This window comes from Thalassophryne amazonica, chromosome 4 (genome assembly GCF_902500255.1).
Source record: "Thalassophryne amazonica chromosome 4, fThaAma1.1, whole genome shotgun sequence".
In the NCBI taxonomy this organism is placed as follows: Eukaryota; Metazoa; Chordata; class Actinopteri; order Batrachoidiformes; family Batrachoididae; genus Thalassophryne; species Thalassophryne amazonica.
Genome location: NC_047106.1, coordinates 96,958,849 through 96,976,500, shown reverse-complemented (window position 1 = coordinate 96,976,500; position 17,652 = coordinate 96,958,849). Strand labels below are relative to the sequence as shown.

The 17,652-nt window shown below is 41.9% G+C and overlaps 1 protein-coding gene across 1 annotated transcript in view; it reads left to right on the top strand.

Annotated features, from left to right (window-relative positions):
• Positions 1-17,652, top strand: part of ift80 (intraflagellar transport 80 homolog (Chlamydomonas)) — a 353,657-nt gene that overhangs the window by 73,554 nt on the left and 262,451 nt on the right. Inside the window, exon 6 of the mRNA XM_034168293.1 lies at positions 2,370-2,479. Coding sequence (XP_034024184.1) covers positions 2,370-2,479 — 110 coding nt within the window. The remainder of the gene's footprint in view (positions 1-2,369; positions 2,480-17,652) is intronic.

Here is a 17,652-nt window from a genome sequence, read left to right as displayed (position 1 = left end):
AAGAGGAGTGGACCAACATTCCACAGGCCACAACTGACAACCTGATCAACTCTATGCGAAGGAGATGTGTTGCACTGCATGAGGCAAATGGTGGTCACACCAGATACTGACTGGTATCCCCCCCAATAAAACAAAACTGCACCTTTCAGAGTGGCCTTTTATTATGGACAGTCTAAGGCACACCTGTGCACTAATCATGGTGTCTAATCAGCATCTTGATATGGCACACCTGTGAGGTGGGATGGAGTATCTTAGCAAAGGAGAAGTGCTCACTATCACAGATTTAGACTGGTTTGTGAACAATATTTGAGGGTAATGGTGATATTGTGTATGTGGAAAAAGTTTTAGATCTTTGAGTTCATCTCATACAAAATGGGAGCAAAACCAAAAGTGTTGCATTTATATTTTTGTTGAATGTACATATATACACACACAGTAGAAGTTAGGGAGGTTTCCTCAGCTGGTATGTCTGCAAGTTAAATGCTTCTCCTTAGGCTGATGTGGCTGTGGTACCTTCTACAACCCCTGGCAAAAATTATGGAATCACCTGCCTCAGAGGATGTTCATTCAGTTGTTTAATTTTGTAGAAAAAAAGCAGATCACACACATGACACAAAACTAAAGTCATTTCAAATGGCATCTTTCTGGCTTTAAGAAACACTATAAGAAATCAGGAAAAAAATTGTGGCAGTCAGTAACGGTTACTTTTTTAGACCAAGCAGAGGGAAAAAAATATGGAATCACTCAATTCTGAGGAAAAAATTATGGAATTGTGAAAAACAAAAGAACGCTCCAACACATCACTAGTATTTTGTTGCACCACCTCTGGCTTTTATAACAGCTTGCAGTCTCTGAGGCATGGACTTAATGAGTGACAAACAGTACTCTTCATCAATCTGGCTCCAACTTTCTCTGATTGCTGTTGCCAGATCAGCTTTTCAGTTTGGAGCCTTGTCATGGACCATTTTCTTCAACTTCCACCAAAGATTTTCAATTGGATTAAGATCCGGACTATTTGCAGGCCATGACATTGACCCTATGTGTCTTTTTGCAAGGAATGTTTTCACAGTTTTTGCTCTATGGCAAGATACATTATCATCTTGAAAAATGATTTCATCATCCCCAAACATCCTTTCAATTGATGGGATAAGAAAAGTGTCCAAAATATCAACGTAAACTGTGCATTTATTGATGATGTAATGACAGCCATCTCCCCAGTGCCTTTACCTGACATGCAGCCCCATATCATCAATGACTGTGGAAATTTACATGTTCTCTTCAGGCAGTCATCTTTATAAATCTCATTGGAACAGCACCAAACAAAAGTTCCAGCATCATCACCTTGCCCAATGCAGATTCGAAATTCATCACTGAATATGACTTTCATCCAGTCATCCACAGTCCACCATTACTTTTCCTTAGCCCATTGTAACCTTGTTTTTTTCTGTTTAGGTGTTAATGATGCCTTTCGTTTAGCTTTTCTGTATGTAAATCCCATTTCCTTTAGGCGGTTTCTTACAGTTCGGTCACAGACGTTGACTCCAGTTTCCTCCCATTCGTTCCTCATTTGTTTTGTTGTGCATTTTCGATTTTTGAGACATATTGCTTTAGGTTTTCTGTCTTGACGCTTTGATGTCTTCCTTGGCCGACCAGTATGTTTGCCTTTAACAACCTTCCCATGTTGTTTGTATTTGGTCCAGAGTTTAGACACAACTGACTGAACAACCAACATCTTTTGCAACATTGCGTGATGATTTACCCTCTTTTAAGAGTTTGATAATCCTCTCCTTTGTTTCAATTGACATCTCTCGTGTTGGAGCCATGATTCATGTCAGTCTACTTGGTGCAACAGCTCTCCAAGGTGTGATCACTCCTTTTTAGATGCAGACTAATGAGTAGATCTGATTTGATGCAGGTGTTAGTTTTGGGAATGAAAATTTACAGGGTGATTCCATAATTTATTCCTCAGAATTGAGTGAGTCCATATTTTTTCCCTCTGCTTGGTCTAAAAAGTAACCGTTACTGACTGCCACAATTTTTTTTTCCTGATTTCTTATAGTGTTCCTTAAAGCCAGATAGTTGCCATTTGAAATGACTTTAGTTTTGTGTCATGTCTGTGATCTGCTTTTTTCTACAAAATTAAACAACTGAATGAACATCCTCCGAGGCTGGTGATTCCATAATTTTTGCCAGGGGTTGTATTACCTCAGAGCAACACCAACCATTTACTGTGTCAAAAAGACCACACATATGACTCTCCTATGTCAACACAGCATCAGTCATTTTTATTTAATTACAGCTGTGATTTGATCTTGGACTAAAAATAATGCAACATTTCTGTTTTCTGTGTATGTATATGTATGCTGAAGGATTTCCAGTATATTCTGTTGCCTGGGGTCCAGACTCAGATCGAATCCTCTACACAGAAGGTGGACAACTGGTCATCAAGCCTCTGCAACCTAGCTCTAAAGTCATACAGGTACACTGACTTTAGATAACTAAAGCCGTGGTCACAACCAGCCGTACTTGCATGTGCATGCAGTCTACTTGCAAAAACGTGGGCTAAATTTGGAGATCCATACGTCGTAAGTACTGCCTCAGTACGGATTCAAAGCAGCACATTTTCATTCAATTACTATTGAATTAACCAAATCCGTACGTAGGCAGTACGGATTACTGCACTCACCACATACTATGGAGGCCGACAGACTTGCATGCACAACACAGCTTCTCACTTGAACTTGGACTTTATTTCCAAACGTCAGCAACACAGGCACTCCACAGCTTCAGTCTGTTAACTAGCTGTAACTTTTCGAGGCAAGTAAACACTCGTACAACTGACCGCTGCAGGCTGGACATGGTCATGCATCGCCGATGGCGAAAAACACCTGCCGCTCCGGTCCCACTCATAAAAAAGAAAAGCGACCCCACACACACACACACACACTGTTTTATTGTCAACTCTCTTTATCGTTAAATGTGGTCTATTAAACATTAGGTCTCTCTCTTCTAAGTCCCTGTTGGTAAATGATATAATAATTGATCAACGTATAGATTTATTCTGCCTAACAGAAACTTGGTTACAGCAGGATGAATATGTTAGTTTAAATGAGTCAACACCCCCGAGTCACACTAACTGCCAGAATGCTCATAGTACGGGCCGGGGCGGAGGATTAGCAGCAATCTTCCATTCCAGCTTATTAATTAATCAAAAACCTAGACAGAGCTTTAATTCATTTGAAAGCTTGTCTCTTAGTCTTTTCCATCCAAATTGGAAGTCCCAAAAACCAGTTTTATTTGTTATTATCTATCGTTCACCTGGTCGTTACTGTGAGTTTCTCTGTGAATTTTCAGACCTTCTGTCTGACTTAGTGCTTAGCTCAGATAAGATACTTATAGTGGGCGATTTTAACATCCACACAGATGCTGAGAATGACAGCCTCAACACTGCATTTAATCTATTATTAGACTCTATTGGCTTTGCTCAAAAAGTAAATGAGTCCACCCACCACTTTAATCATATCTTAGATCTTGTTTTGACTTATGGTATGGAAATAGAAGACTTAACAGTATTCCCTGAAAACTCCCTTCTGTCTGATCATTTTTTAATAAGTCATATACCAACACAGAGCAGAGTAGCTACCTAAACTCTGTAAGGGAGTTAGAGTATCTCGTCAATAGTTTTACATCCTCATTGAAGACAACTTTGGATGCTGTAGCTCCTCTGAAAAAGAGAGCTTTAAGTCAGAAGTGTCTGACTCCGTGGTATAACTCACAAACTCGTAGCTTAAAGCAGATAACCCGTAAGTTGGAGAGGAAATGGCGTCTCACTAATTTAGAAGATCTTCACTTAGCCTGGAAAAAGAGTTTGTTGCTCTATAAAAAAGCCCTCCGTAAAGCTAGGACATCTTTCTACTCATCACTAATTGAAGAAAATAAGAACAACCCCAGGTTTCTTTTCAGCACTGTAGCCAGGCTGACAAAGAGTCAGAGCTCTATTGAGCTGAGTATTCCATTAACTTTAACTAGTAATGACTTCATGACTTTCTTTGCTAACAAAATTTTGACTATTAGAGAAAAAATTACTCATAATCATCCCAAAGATGTATCGTTATCTTTGGCTGCTTTCAGTGATGCCGGTATTTGGTTAGACTCTTTCTCTCCGATTGTTCTGTCTGAGTTATTTTCATTAGTTACTTCATCCAAACCATCAACCTGTTTATTAGACCCCATTCCTGCCAGGCTGCTCAAGGAAGTTCTACCATTATTTAATGCTTCAATCTTAAATATGATCAACTTATCTTTGTTAGTTGGCTATGTACCACAGGCTTTTAAGGTGGCAGTAATTAAACCATTACTTAAAAAGCCATCACTTGACCCAGCTATCTTAGCTAATTATAGGCCAATCTCCAACCTTCCTTTTCTCTCAAAGATTCTTGAGAGGGTAGTTGTAAAGCAGCTAACTGATCACCTGCAGAGGAATGGTCTGTTTGAAGAGGTTCAGTCAGGTTTTAGAATTCATCATAGTACAGAAACAGCATTAGTGAAGGTTACAAATGATCTTCTTATGGCTTCGGACAGTGGACTTATCTCTGTGCTTGTTCTGTTGGACCTCAGTGCTGCTTTTGATACTGTTGACCATAAAATTCTATTACAGAGATTACAGCATGTCATAGGTATTAAGGGCACTGCGCTGCGGTGGTTTGAATCATATTTGTCTAATAGATTACAGTTTGTTCATGTAAATGGGGAATCTTCTTCACGGACTAAAGTTAATTATGGAGTTCCACAAGGTTCTGTGCTAGGACCAATTTTATTCACTTTATACATGCTTCCCTTAGGCAGTATTATTAGACGGTATTGCTTAAATTTTCATTGTTACGCAGATGATACCCAGCTTTATCTATCCATGAAACCAGAGGACACACACCAATTAGCTAAACTGCAGGATTGTCTTACAGACATAAAGACATGGATGACCTCTAATTTCCTGCTTTTAAACTCAGATAAAACTGAAGTTATTGTACTTGGCCCCACAAATCTTAGAAGCATGGTCTCTAACCAGATCTTTACTCTGGATGGCATTTCCCTGACCTCTAGTAATACTGTGAGAAATCTTGGAGTCATTTTTGATCAGGATATGTCATTCAAAGCGCATATTAAACAAATATGTAGGACTGCCTTTTTGCATTTACGCAATATCTCTAAAATCAGAAAGGTCTTGTCTCAGAGTGATGCTGAAAAACTAATTCATGCATTTATTTCCTCTAGGCTGGACTATTGTAATTCATTATTATCAGGTTGTCCTAAAAGTTCCCTAAAAAGCCTTCAGTTAGTTCAAAATGCTGCAGCTAGAGTACTGACGGGGAGTGGCAGGAGAGAGCATATCTCACCCGTGTTGGCCTCTCTTCATTGGCTTCCTGTTAATTCTAGAATAGAATTTAAAATTCTTCTTCTTACTTATAAGGTTTTGAATAATCAGGTCCCATCTTATCTTAGGGACCTCGTAGTACCATATTACCCCATTAGAGCGCTTCGCTCTCAGACTGCAGGCTTACTTGTAGTTCCTAGGGTTTGTAAGAGTAGAATGGGAGGCAGAGCCTTCAGCTTTCAGGCTCCTCTCCTGTGGAACCAGCTCCCAATTCAGATCAGGGAGACAGATACCCTCTCTACTTTTAAGATTAGGCTTAAAACGTTCCTTTTCGCTAAGGCTTATAGTTAGGGCTGGATCAGGTGACCCTGGACTATCCCTTGGTTATGCTGCTTTAGACGTAGACTGTGGGGGGGTTCCCATGATGCACTGTTTCTTTCTCTTTTTGCTCTGTATGCATCACTCCGCATTTAATCATTAGTGATCGATCTCTGCCCCCTTCCACAGCATGTCTTTTTCCTGGTTCTTTCCCTCAGCCCCAACCAGTCTCAGCAGAAGACTGCCCCTCCCTGAGCCTGGTTCTGCTGGAGGTTTCTTCCTGTTAAAAGGGAGTTTTTCCTTCCCACTGTAGCCAAGTGCTTGCTCACAGGGGGTCGTTTTGACCGTTGGGGTTTTTCATAATTATTGTATGGCCTTGCCTTACAGTGTAAAGCGCCTTGGGGCAACTGTTTGTTGTGATTTGGCGCTATATAAAAAAAAAGTTGATTGATTGATTGATTGATCGTTACACTCCTAAAGACATGCGTTGAACGTACTCCCTCCCTCCTCTTGCTACTGCCTCCGTACGTTTTCACAAAAACATAGTGGCCGTGGCATCCGCAGAAAACGTACGGCGAAAAAAAAACGCACGGTGGGTTGTGACACGGTGGGTTGTGACCGGAGCTTTACTCTATACATTTCTGGGTGCTTCCTTTCTTCAAACGTTCTTTGATCCAAGTTTCAAAGTAAAATATGTCGCAGCCTGAAGTATTTGCAATTGCCAGTATATTAAAGTATGCAAGAAGAAGGCTGAAATTATTCCTCAAAGATTCAAATATTTAATAAATTATTTTGTCAGCTCAGTATTTTTACCTAGAAGATTGATTTCCAAAACATGAACACTATTCACAGATACATTAAGAGACAGGAAGAGCATATGCAAAAACTTTATTTAAAAATTATACATTTTCCTCTGTACTGCTGAATACTGTGCTTTCATAATTCACATGTATAACCATTCAGTTTGCTAATGTAAACAACAGATCATTCTAGCTAAGCACGGATTAATGTGTATAGAGGCACGTTTGTATAATATATATGTTTATGGTGTATAACAGTAGGAATAGGCAATATGGACTAAATATTATATCATGTTATTTGATGGTATTTTTGCCCATAACGTAAATGACAATATGAAAATACAGATGCAGATTCTTTGTCATTGTAACAAGTACAATAAAATGTAAGGAGCAAGCCTTTCAGTGCAAATATAAACTTGAATGAACCACATGCAGACATAAAAGGTTTGGTGAAGAAAAGAAAATAAACATAAAATTTAACAGAATAAAAAAGGTGTGTTCAAAGTGCAAATTAAAAAAAAGAATTATATGTACAGAGCAAATAAAAAAAAAAAAAAAAATATATATATATATATATATATATATATACGAGGTCTATTAGATAATAAACCGACCCTTTTATTTTTTTTTAACTATATGGATTTGAATGACGTGCGATTACACCAATCATGCTTGAACCCTCGTGCGCATGCGCGAGTTTTTTCACGCGTGTCGGTGACGTCATTTCCCTGTGGGCTTGAGTGAGATGTGGTCCCGCCCTCTTGGCTGAATTCCTTTGTTTCACACGCTGCTCGAGACGGCGCGCGTTGCTTTATCAAAATTTTTTCTGAAATATACCATAAACCAATTTGCCCCACTGGCCCGCAGGGCCAGTAGAATTTAGAAGTTAGTGGCCCACAGTGTAGGAGCACTGGCCCATGGTTTTGCACATGAGAGTTCATGATATTCCACCTTGAAATCCTTCAAATAAAATTACCTATATAATATAAACCAATCCAGATAAAACATAAAATAGTCTATGGACCATGACATTAAAAAAAAAATTAGAATTTATAAGAGGGCATTCTCAAGTGTAAAAAAATAAAATGACTCCCATAAAATTTAGAGGGCATTTTTAAGCAACCCTCGGAGTTGGCTAACTGACAGTCAGAAATGTAAAATACAGATGTAGGTCCACATCAAAACTAAAAAGTATGCCTTGTCTGGATTGGAGTTATATCTAAATTAAAAAAAATGCTTGGTTCCTTTGCTAATGTTGTCACCATGGGGTTTCCACAAAGGCAAGCTGGTTAGACTTTTAAACTTAGCTTCAAAACAGCCAAGGTCTACCAGGACCAAGCATATACTTTACTTACTTGTCAGCATATGACGGATAGGCCCTGGCAGATTTGGCAGAAAACCTCATTCTTCTCTTGGTCATGTCTAAGCCATGGCCATTTCTGTGGCCAGGTCGTGACAAAACCTCTCTTCCTCTTATTTCTTTCATATAGCCTGTCTCTCTCCCTTAAGTCATCATCACGAAGCTTCCTCTTCTGGCCAGTTCCTTTAGCAAAACTCTTTCCTGGTTGTTGTGCGGGTTTGGGTGGATGTAGTTTAAACATATTTCAATTTGAATTTCAAAGCGTTCTGTTAGATTTGCATCTTGTTTGTCTTCGTTTCTTGTAGCTTCCCGTGCATTTAAAGATGCTAACGAACATTGCCGAAGATCGTGACGGAAACGGCCAAACGCACGCTCCACGCATCGACAACATACATTTCAATATGCGCGAGATTCTGCGGGAGCGTGGTTAGGGATGGGTATTGATAAGATTTTATTGATATCAATACCATTATCGATTCCACTTATCGATCTGATTCCTTATCGATACCGCTTGTGAATTTTCTGTGTACTAAAAGTAGGCTTTAAAGGTTTTCTATGTCAACAACATTTTATTGATTCTTAAAGTAAATAAATATGAAATTGGTCACTGGATCCTTAATCTCTGGACCTAAATAAACTCTACATGGTGGATCCTTGATCTCTGAATACAAATAGAAATAAACAAAATCTGTAGTTTTTGTCAAAAGCATTTCCTTTCAGACATTATTGGCATGAATGTCTTTCCATCCCTCTGAGTTGAACTCTTGCAGCTGGCTGTGCTTCACTTCAGCATCAGTTTAATTCATAAAGAATGCAGGACGTCTCATTTTGGGAAGAAAAAAACATTTTAGTCAATTGTAGGTCATTTTCTGTATTACAGCCTTTGTAAAGGGGTGTCATTGTATTTAAAGTGGCAGTTCATTTTGAAGTTATTAATTCTGACCGGACTCTCTCGGCAGAGAGCCGCGCAGCGTTTGGAGCTGTGCCAACGGAACGGAGGACGATTCTCGTTTCTTGACTTCCACAAGACAAGATCCCACTTAGCGACTTTAATCTGCACAAAAGTGACTCTCAGTCACGATTGACATATTTTAATGGCTTTGAGAGGAGTTAAGAAGCAGACTTGCTGCTTCTGAAGAGTCATTATTACTATTATTGCTGTTGTTCTTGCTATTATTATTATTAATATAGAAATGAAAAAAATATTGCAATTTTTAATACATTTGACTCTTTTACGACAACAAGCGCTGAGCCATTAATTATTATACAGAAAACAAATGCACACAAACGTGCGGAAATGCCAACAGCTAATGCTAACTTTAATAATTGAAAACGCCATAGACATGCTAATGTGCTAGCATTGGTCCTGTTTTTAAGTTATAAAATACATCTATCAACTGTTTCAGAAGACCATAACAGGTTGGTTTAACATAAAAGAGTATATATTACTCACAGACATATGCTTTTTAGGGTTTTAGCAGGGAAAACTTAAGATAAAGTCCAACGGCCTAGCGGCTGGAACCATTGCCTCATTGGTTCATGCTTCAAAGTGCAGTTGATTAGAGACCCGCTGCAGGGTCTGCAGTCAATGTAGAGAAATGATCATTTTCCCGACAAAGACCCTCAAAAACAACGGCCGCTCTGAAGGACCGATAAGGGAATCGTTAAGTAAAAAGATTATTGATATTGGTGGATTGAATCATTTCTTAATGATACCCAACTCAAGATGGGAGATGTGCTCCGTGGTGCGAGACCAAAACAAACAAAGAAGAAGAAGACCAAAACAAACATGGCGGACTCGGTGAAGTTTGATGGCATGGATATGTGAAGAAATTGCCGCTCTAAAATATGGTAAAATAAATAGAATTTTGTGCATTTTTGTAGTGGCCCAAGCGGGCCATCATTTGATAAATTACACTGGTCCGTAGTGGCCCGAAGGTGGGCAAAATCGGTGCCGGGCCAGCGGGCAAATGGCTATGTCGAGCCCTGCATCATCTTGTAACATATTCTTAAACCGCTGTCTAAAGATGCATGACATCCACTCACCCCAGGAGCTTTAAGGTTCTCTCTTCCCTTGCTTAAGAAAATTTGTGCACACAAGTGGAAACCAAACCACTGACCTTTCAGTTAATGAGTAACTGCCTCTACCAACTGAGTCAATGTCATCTCAAGCCAACCATGGCTTGAAAATGATAGTGTAATCCTCTCTTCGCAAAACTGGAGTTTAAATTCAAATTTCTTGATGTAAACACCCAATGGGAATATGACTTAGTTGGAAGGACCAGGTATCCATGAACTGAAGAGTTTTTAGTTCAAATCCCATTTGTGTACACAGGTGTCTTTTTTTCAGTAAAAATTAATTCTAAGATGAGAAACCACAATGTAAACACTGTCCTTTATTACAATATATTTTTTGGAACTTCTTTAGCAAAATTGTTACCAAGCTTTTTTTTTTAAAGTAAATTTCACTCCATACTTTTTTCAGTGAATAAATGGTAAATTTATTTGGTTCAGCTATATCTGGTCAACATGGTTGTTGTTGTTTTATAATGTTGCAACATTTTGAGTAATAATGCTGTTAGCAATGCTGATGGCCCGCCCATCAAACAAAAATAATTTAATTTTGGACTAATTTTGCTGGCAATACCCAACCAGTTCCTGTATCGGCAGATATGTCTTTGCAGTGATGCTAAAAATGTTTGTGAGGCCCATCAACATGTAGTTACTTCCATGATTAATGTGATTTTCCATGAATATTGCTGTTCAACGTATTTCGTAACAGATTATATAGGAGAAGCACAGAAATCATTTATCAATCATTTCACTGGAGCAGAGATAGGAAGCTTGTGGTAGGTTTTGTTAAAGTAACACACATGACTACATCTTTTAATAGGACCATTTTTTATTTTGCTGAATTCACATGTTTACTGAAGAAGAACCGTTATACCGGCTATAGCAGAATTACTGCAGTTTGCAATGATAGATGACGGTGTGAATGCAGTCATTTTTCTGTGATTAACAATAATTTATGTAATTGGGAGAGAGAATAAAATTTTGTCATTTTAAACCTTTTTTAAAATAACAAGCTTTAGCTGTGATCCAAAGAGATGTGAACAAGAGGGTATAGGCAGAGGGGAGTGGGTGGAGAAAGGTGGTAGGAAGGATTTGTGATGAGTGAAAGGGAAAGTTTACAAGATGGTAGTTAGACCACCTATGTTGTGTGACTTAGAGACAGCGTTGCTGACTAAAAGACAGGATGCAGAGCTGGAAGTGGCAGAGCTGAAGATGCTTCAATTTTGTTTGGTAGTGATAAGGATGGACAAGATTAGGAATGAACATATCAGAGAGACAGCACAGGCAGGACAGTTTGGAGACAAAGTGAGAATGGTGAGATTGAGATGGTTTGGCCATGTGCAGAGGAGGGGCCCAGGGTATATAGGGAGAAGGATGATGAGGATGGAGCCACCAGGCAGAAAGAGAAGAGGGAGGCCAAAGAGGAGGTTAATGGTTGTGGTGAGGGAGGACATGCAGGTGGTTAGTGTGACAGGAAGATACAGAGGACAAGGTGAGACGAAGACTGATGATCTGCTTTGATTACCCCTAATGGGAGCAGCCGAAAGAAGAAAGCGATGAAGATGTTTGCGAAAAAGGCTTAACCTTTAGTGTCACAGCAGTTTAGTTTCTTTCTGTAATATCACACAAATTATTGCTGTTTACATGATATATATTCTTGTGACTCTGCACTTACACAGTCCATGCCTTGCTGTCCATCCTTCACCATCGTCAAAGATAAGACAGCATCGACCTTCTACTTGTCACTGCAGCAGGTGGAAAATATTGAAAATTTTAAACATTTGATTGCCGCTTTCACAGCCAATGTGAATGCAACATTAGTACATTGAAGAAGAACATGGAGCTGTGCACAGATGAAGATGTCAGATGACTGCAGAAGCTTTTTAGTGTTCCATGATTGCTTTGATTGTTAACCTATTTTCCAAGATTTATTTGCCATCTGATTATTTTATGAGATGTTTGTGTTCTCATTTGTCATATGTTTTTTTTTTCATCTTGCAGGTCGGTTTTTTAAAAACTGGCTCTATAATTTACTCTTTATTTTGTATTGCCACCTAAACAGTAAATAAAAGGGAAGAATATTTTATGAGAGGTATATGTGATTGAGTGCGTCTGCATTAATAAGGTGCAGGCTTGAGGTGCTCGCACATCACTGAGTATTTTTCTTGTTCATGTATACATTTGTTTATTATTCTCCTTGGAGCTGAATAGCGGTTGGGACCTTGAATAAACATTGGAGGGTTTAATGTGCTGCTTCTCAGCCCTTTGCTCCCTGTTAGCTATTACCACACTTGTGCGCACGCACACAAGCACATACACACGTTCAATTTCATCACCTCTTCCTGAGACTTCTTTTAGACCAACCCAGGGATGTGGGCTTAAAATGTCTGTGGTCAGTCTGAATGGGCCAGCATGTCAGCCAAATAGCACTAAATATTGGTTGGTCACTGCCCAATGTCAGTTGACATGAGGATGCTGTTGAAGTTAAACGCAGCATTGATGAACATTTACATATGACCTAAGGGGGAGTCAGTGTAATGAGAGAAAACGAGTGCATGTGTAGTCAGATGTTCAAGAAGTGGTAGAGGTAAACTTGAACTTGTATTAATTTTGTACGTCATCTCATTCTTTGTAACATATACACGATGTAATTTTATAGTTTAGCAGTGACATTCAATTAATCAGGGATTACCCTGTGAATGCAATAAAAAATGATTGGGACAAATGTGAGATGATTGCGACTTCAGCTTCATAAATGTGTCTGTGTCTGAAAAGGGTATGAGAAATGACTGCACGTGAAGGACCCCCCTTGAGAACCTCTTTAACCTTCATGATCCCTCACATACACACATACATACACACATACGTGTGCAAGCCTTTGCAGTATGTTTCCATTGGGTCATAGAGAAACTAGAGATGGTAGTGTGCTCAGCATTTACTGGTCTTTGTTCCATAAGCTCATTGGCAAGTTTTTTCAAGAATTTTAAGAATTTGTAAAACCCTTAACAACAACGGTAGTAATATTGTATGTTATTTTATTCATAAAATGTTATTATGGATGGTGATGGTGATAGCAATAGCTGTTGTTTCTGATGTTGTTATACATTTTATTTAACACTTTATGGATAGCCAATTCAAAATATGTTCGAAAATAAACAAAATTACAAAAGCATTAATAATACATTAATAATAACAGCAAAAAATGTTAAAAACATCAAAAAATGTACCCACAATTACAAGAGAAGCTATATAAAAATAAGAACATTGATAAAATATGTGCTTCTCACTGATTCATACAAATTAGTTCTTTGCGATTTGATGATTGGTGGCATGGTGGGTTAGTGGTTAGCACTGTTGCCTCACAGTAAGAAGGTTGTGGGATCCCTTCCCACCTGGTGTGAAGTTTGCATGTGCTCCTTGTGTTTGTGTGCATTCCCTCCGTATGCTCTGCTTCCTTCTACTTTTATATACATGTATATAAAAATATAACGCAATGCTAAAATACCCTCAGCCATATGAGCATTGTGTTCTTTATAATTTGCAGTTTCTTAATATCCTATTGTCTTACTTACAATTTGTACATGTTGAATAAAGCCCCTCTGTCAATCAATCAAAAACAATATTTACATTTTAACGGCGTCTGCAGGAGGCCTTGTGTGTGCGTATATATGAGCTTTTGACAAGAGCGGAAGTTGCGCAAATCAAGGAATATTTGTAGATCACCCTCTGTGCGTGCATCCATCCATCCAACTATCCATTTTCTTCCGCTTTATCCGGAATCGGGTCGCGGGGGCAGCAGCTCAAGCAAAGCCGCCCAGACCTCCAGATCCACACACACCTCCCCCAGCTCCTCTGTCTTTGGGAACCCCAAGGTGTTCCCAAGCCAGCCAAGAGACGTAGTCCCTCCAGCGTGTCCTGGGTCTTCCCCAGGGCCTCCTCCCAGTGGGACGTGCCCATTGGGAACACCTCTCCAGTGAGGCATCCAGCGAGGCATCCAGCGGGCATCCGGAAAAGATGCCCGAGCCACCTCAGCTGGCTCCTTTCGATGTGGAGGAGCAGCGGCTCGACTCCAAGCTCCTCTCGAGTGACCGAGCTCCTCACCCTATCTCTAAGGGAGCACCCAGCCACCCTGCGGAGGAAACTTGTACTCGCGATCTCATTCTTTCGGTCATGAGCCAAATCTCATGACCATAGGTGAGGGTCGGAATGTAGATCGATCGGTAAATCGAGAGCTTTACCCCCCTACTCTGCTCTCTCTTCACCACGATGGTCCGATACACAGACCGCATCACTGCAGATGCTGCACCGATCTGTCTGTTGATCTCATGCTCCATCCGTCCCTCGCTCGTGAACAAGACCCCGAGATACTTAAACTCCTCCACTTGAGGCAAGGACACTCCACTGACCTAAAGAGGGCAAGGCACCTTTTTCCGGTCGAGAACCATGGCCTCAGATTTGGAGGTGCTGATTTTCATCCCGAACGCTTCACACTTGGCTGCAAACCGCCCCAGTGCACGCTGAAGGTCCTGATTTGACGAAGCCAACAGAACCACATTGTCCGCAAACAGCAGAGATGAGATTCTGTGGTTCCCAAACCAGACCCCCTCAACACCTTGGCTTTGCCTAGAAATTCTGTCCATAAAGATAATGAACAGAACCGTGCACTGGATACAGGTTTGACTTACTACCGGCAATGCGAACCATGCTCCTGCTGCGGTTGTACAGGGACCGGATAGCCTTTAGCAAAGGACCCCGTACTCCCGGAGCACTCCCCCACAGGGTGCCCTGAGGGACATGGTCGAACGCCTTCTCCAGATCCACAAAGCACATGTGGACTGGTTGGGTGAACTCCCATGAACGCTGGAGCACCCGAGGAAGTGTGTAGAGCTGGTCCAGTGTGCCGTGACCAGGACAAAAACACTGCTCCTCCTGAATCCGAGGTTCGACTATCGGTTGAATTCTTCTCTCCACTACTCTGGAATAGACCTTACATGGGAGGCTGAGGAGTGTGATCCCCCTGTAGTTGCAACACACCCTCCTGTCCCCCTTCTTAAACAGAGGGACCACCACCCCGGTCTGCCAATCCAGAGGCACTGTCCCCGACCGCCACGCTATGTTGCAGAGGCGTGTCAACCAAGACAGTCCCACAAAATCCAGAGACTTAAGGTACTCAGGACGGATTTCATCCACCCCAGGAACCTTGCCACCGAGGAGCTTTCTAACCACCTCGGTAACTTTGGCCAGGGTGATGGATGAGTCTGCCTCTGAGTCCCCAGTCCCTGCTTCCTCTTCGGAAGACATGACGATGGGATTGAGGAGATCCTCGAAGTATTCCTTCCACTGCCCAACAACATCCCCAGTCAGGGTCAACAGCTTCCCACCCGCACCGTAGACGATGCCAGTGGCGAGCTGCTTCCGCCTCCTGAGGCGTCGGACGGTTTGCCAGAATTTCTTCGAGGCCGACCAATAGTCCTCCTCCATGGCCTCCCCGAACTCCTCCCAGACCCGAGTTTTTGCCTCTGCGACCGCACAGGCTGCAACACACTTGGCCTGCCGGTACCTGTCAGTTGTCTCCTGGGTCCCACTTACCAACAAAGACAAGTAGGACTCCTTCTTTAGCTTGACGGCATCCCTTACGTCCGGTGTCTACCACCTGGTTCGGGGACTGCCGCCGCGACAGGCACCAGAGACCTTGTGACCACAGCTACGAGTGGCCGCATCGACAGTGGAGGTGGAGAACATGGTCCACTCGGACTCCATGTCTCCAACCTCCCCCAGGATCTGGGAGAAGCTCTCCCGGAGGTGGGAGTTGAAGACCTCACTGACACAGGGTTCCGCCAGTCGTTCCCAGCAGACCCTCATGATACGTTTGGGCCTGCCAGGTCTGATCTGCTTCCTCCCCTTCCAGCGGATCCAACTCACCACCAGGTGGTGATTGGTTCACAGCTCAGCCCCTCTCTTCATCCGAGTGTCCAAGACACATGGCCGAAGGTCAGATGATACCACTACAAAGTCGATCATCGACCTCTGGCTCAGGGTGTCCTGGTGTTCGTGATGGACAAACTGCGACTGGCACAGTAGTCCAACAACTGAACACCACCCGGGTTCAGATCGGGGAGGCCATGCTTCCCGATCACCTCCCTCCAGGTCTCACTGTCGCCATCAACGTGGGCGTTGAAATCCCCCAGGAGAACAATGGAGTCCCCAGTCCCCTATCTAGTACCCCTCCCAGGGACTCCAAGAAGGTCAGGTACTCTACACTGCCACTCAGCCCGTAGGCCGAGACAACAGTGAGAGACCTGTCCCTGACACGAAGACATAGGGACGCGACCCTCTCGTTCACAGGAGTGAACTCCAACACATGATGACTGAACTGGGGAGCAATAAGCAATGCTACCCCAGCTCTCCACCCCATGACCAGTACAAAATCAAGGACCGAGACGTCGCCCGGTATGGCAGAGCCGGAGCCCCACCTTGGAGCCAGGCCTGGGGTTGGGGCTCACGCGCGAGTGCCTGGTGGTCGGGGCCTTAGCCCACGGGGTCTGGCCGGGCTCAGCCCGAAAGAGCGACGTGAGCCCACCCTCCTGTGGGTTCACCACCTGCAGAGGGGGCCATGGGGGTCGGGTGCAGAGAGGATTGGGTGGCAGTCGAGGGCAGGTGGCCCGGCGGCCCAGTCCGCACTCACAGCCCCTGGCTGTTGGGACGTGGAATGTCCCCTCGCTGGGGGGGAAGGAGCCTGAGCTTGTGCAGGAGGTTGAGAGATACCCACTAGAGATAGTCAGGCTCACCTCCATGTACAGCTTGGGCTCTGGTACCGAACTCCTGGAGAGGGGCTGGACGCTCCACTTTTTTGTTGTTGCCCTCTGTTCATTTGCAGGTATTAATGAGACAAATTGAACTCCATAGGAAGTTAGCGTCGACGTTAATGGCTGCATTTTGTCTTGTAAATCAGTTCAAATGTGTTATTAGGTTCCAAAAACAGTGCTTTCAAATTTAGAAGTGTTTATTTCTCACTAGCTTTTACATAGCATACATATTAGAAAAGTGTTATTTCTGGCCAAAAATGACGCGAAGCTAGCACCTAGCAAAACCAGGAAGTGACATAACCATGCTAACGTCTGCTAAATATTTATAAATCCTTCCAGAGGTGTTATCAGTTTAGAAAAGCAGCATTTTCACTTTTTAGAAGTGTTTATTTCTCACTAGCTTTTACATAATATGTGAGAAACGTCCACGAGATCATACCGTAAAATTAGGCACAGAATGTGACTTTTTAACCTCTTAAAATAGGTCAAAGTTAGCCATCTTTCAACTTGTCCAAGGTCTGTGTCCCACAAATGTCCCCTGTTACTTTGAAGACTGTAACAGTAATAGGACTGGACTTATGCTGAGCACAGACAGACGAAAGGCCTTCACAATACCTGATGGCCTCGGGTAATAAATGAATGATTCAGTGATACAATAATATTTGGTTTTATGTAGCTTTGACATTTGATCAAAGAGTTATGACTTAGAGTTTAATATTTCAAGATTATACAGAGTCAGTGACATGACTGATAGAAAGATATGACTTCATGTTAGTGTTTGATAGTAGCATAGATGTAACTTTGATCAATTCCTCAAAAGTCAGCATTTTAAATAATAATATCTAATTTTTTTAGGCCTTCCAGAATCACCCAGGGTCAAAGGTTATGTGACCAATAAAGAGGTGATACTGTATTTTCCAGAGT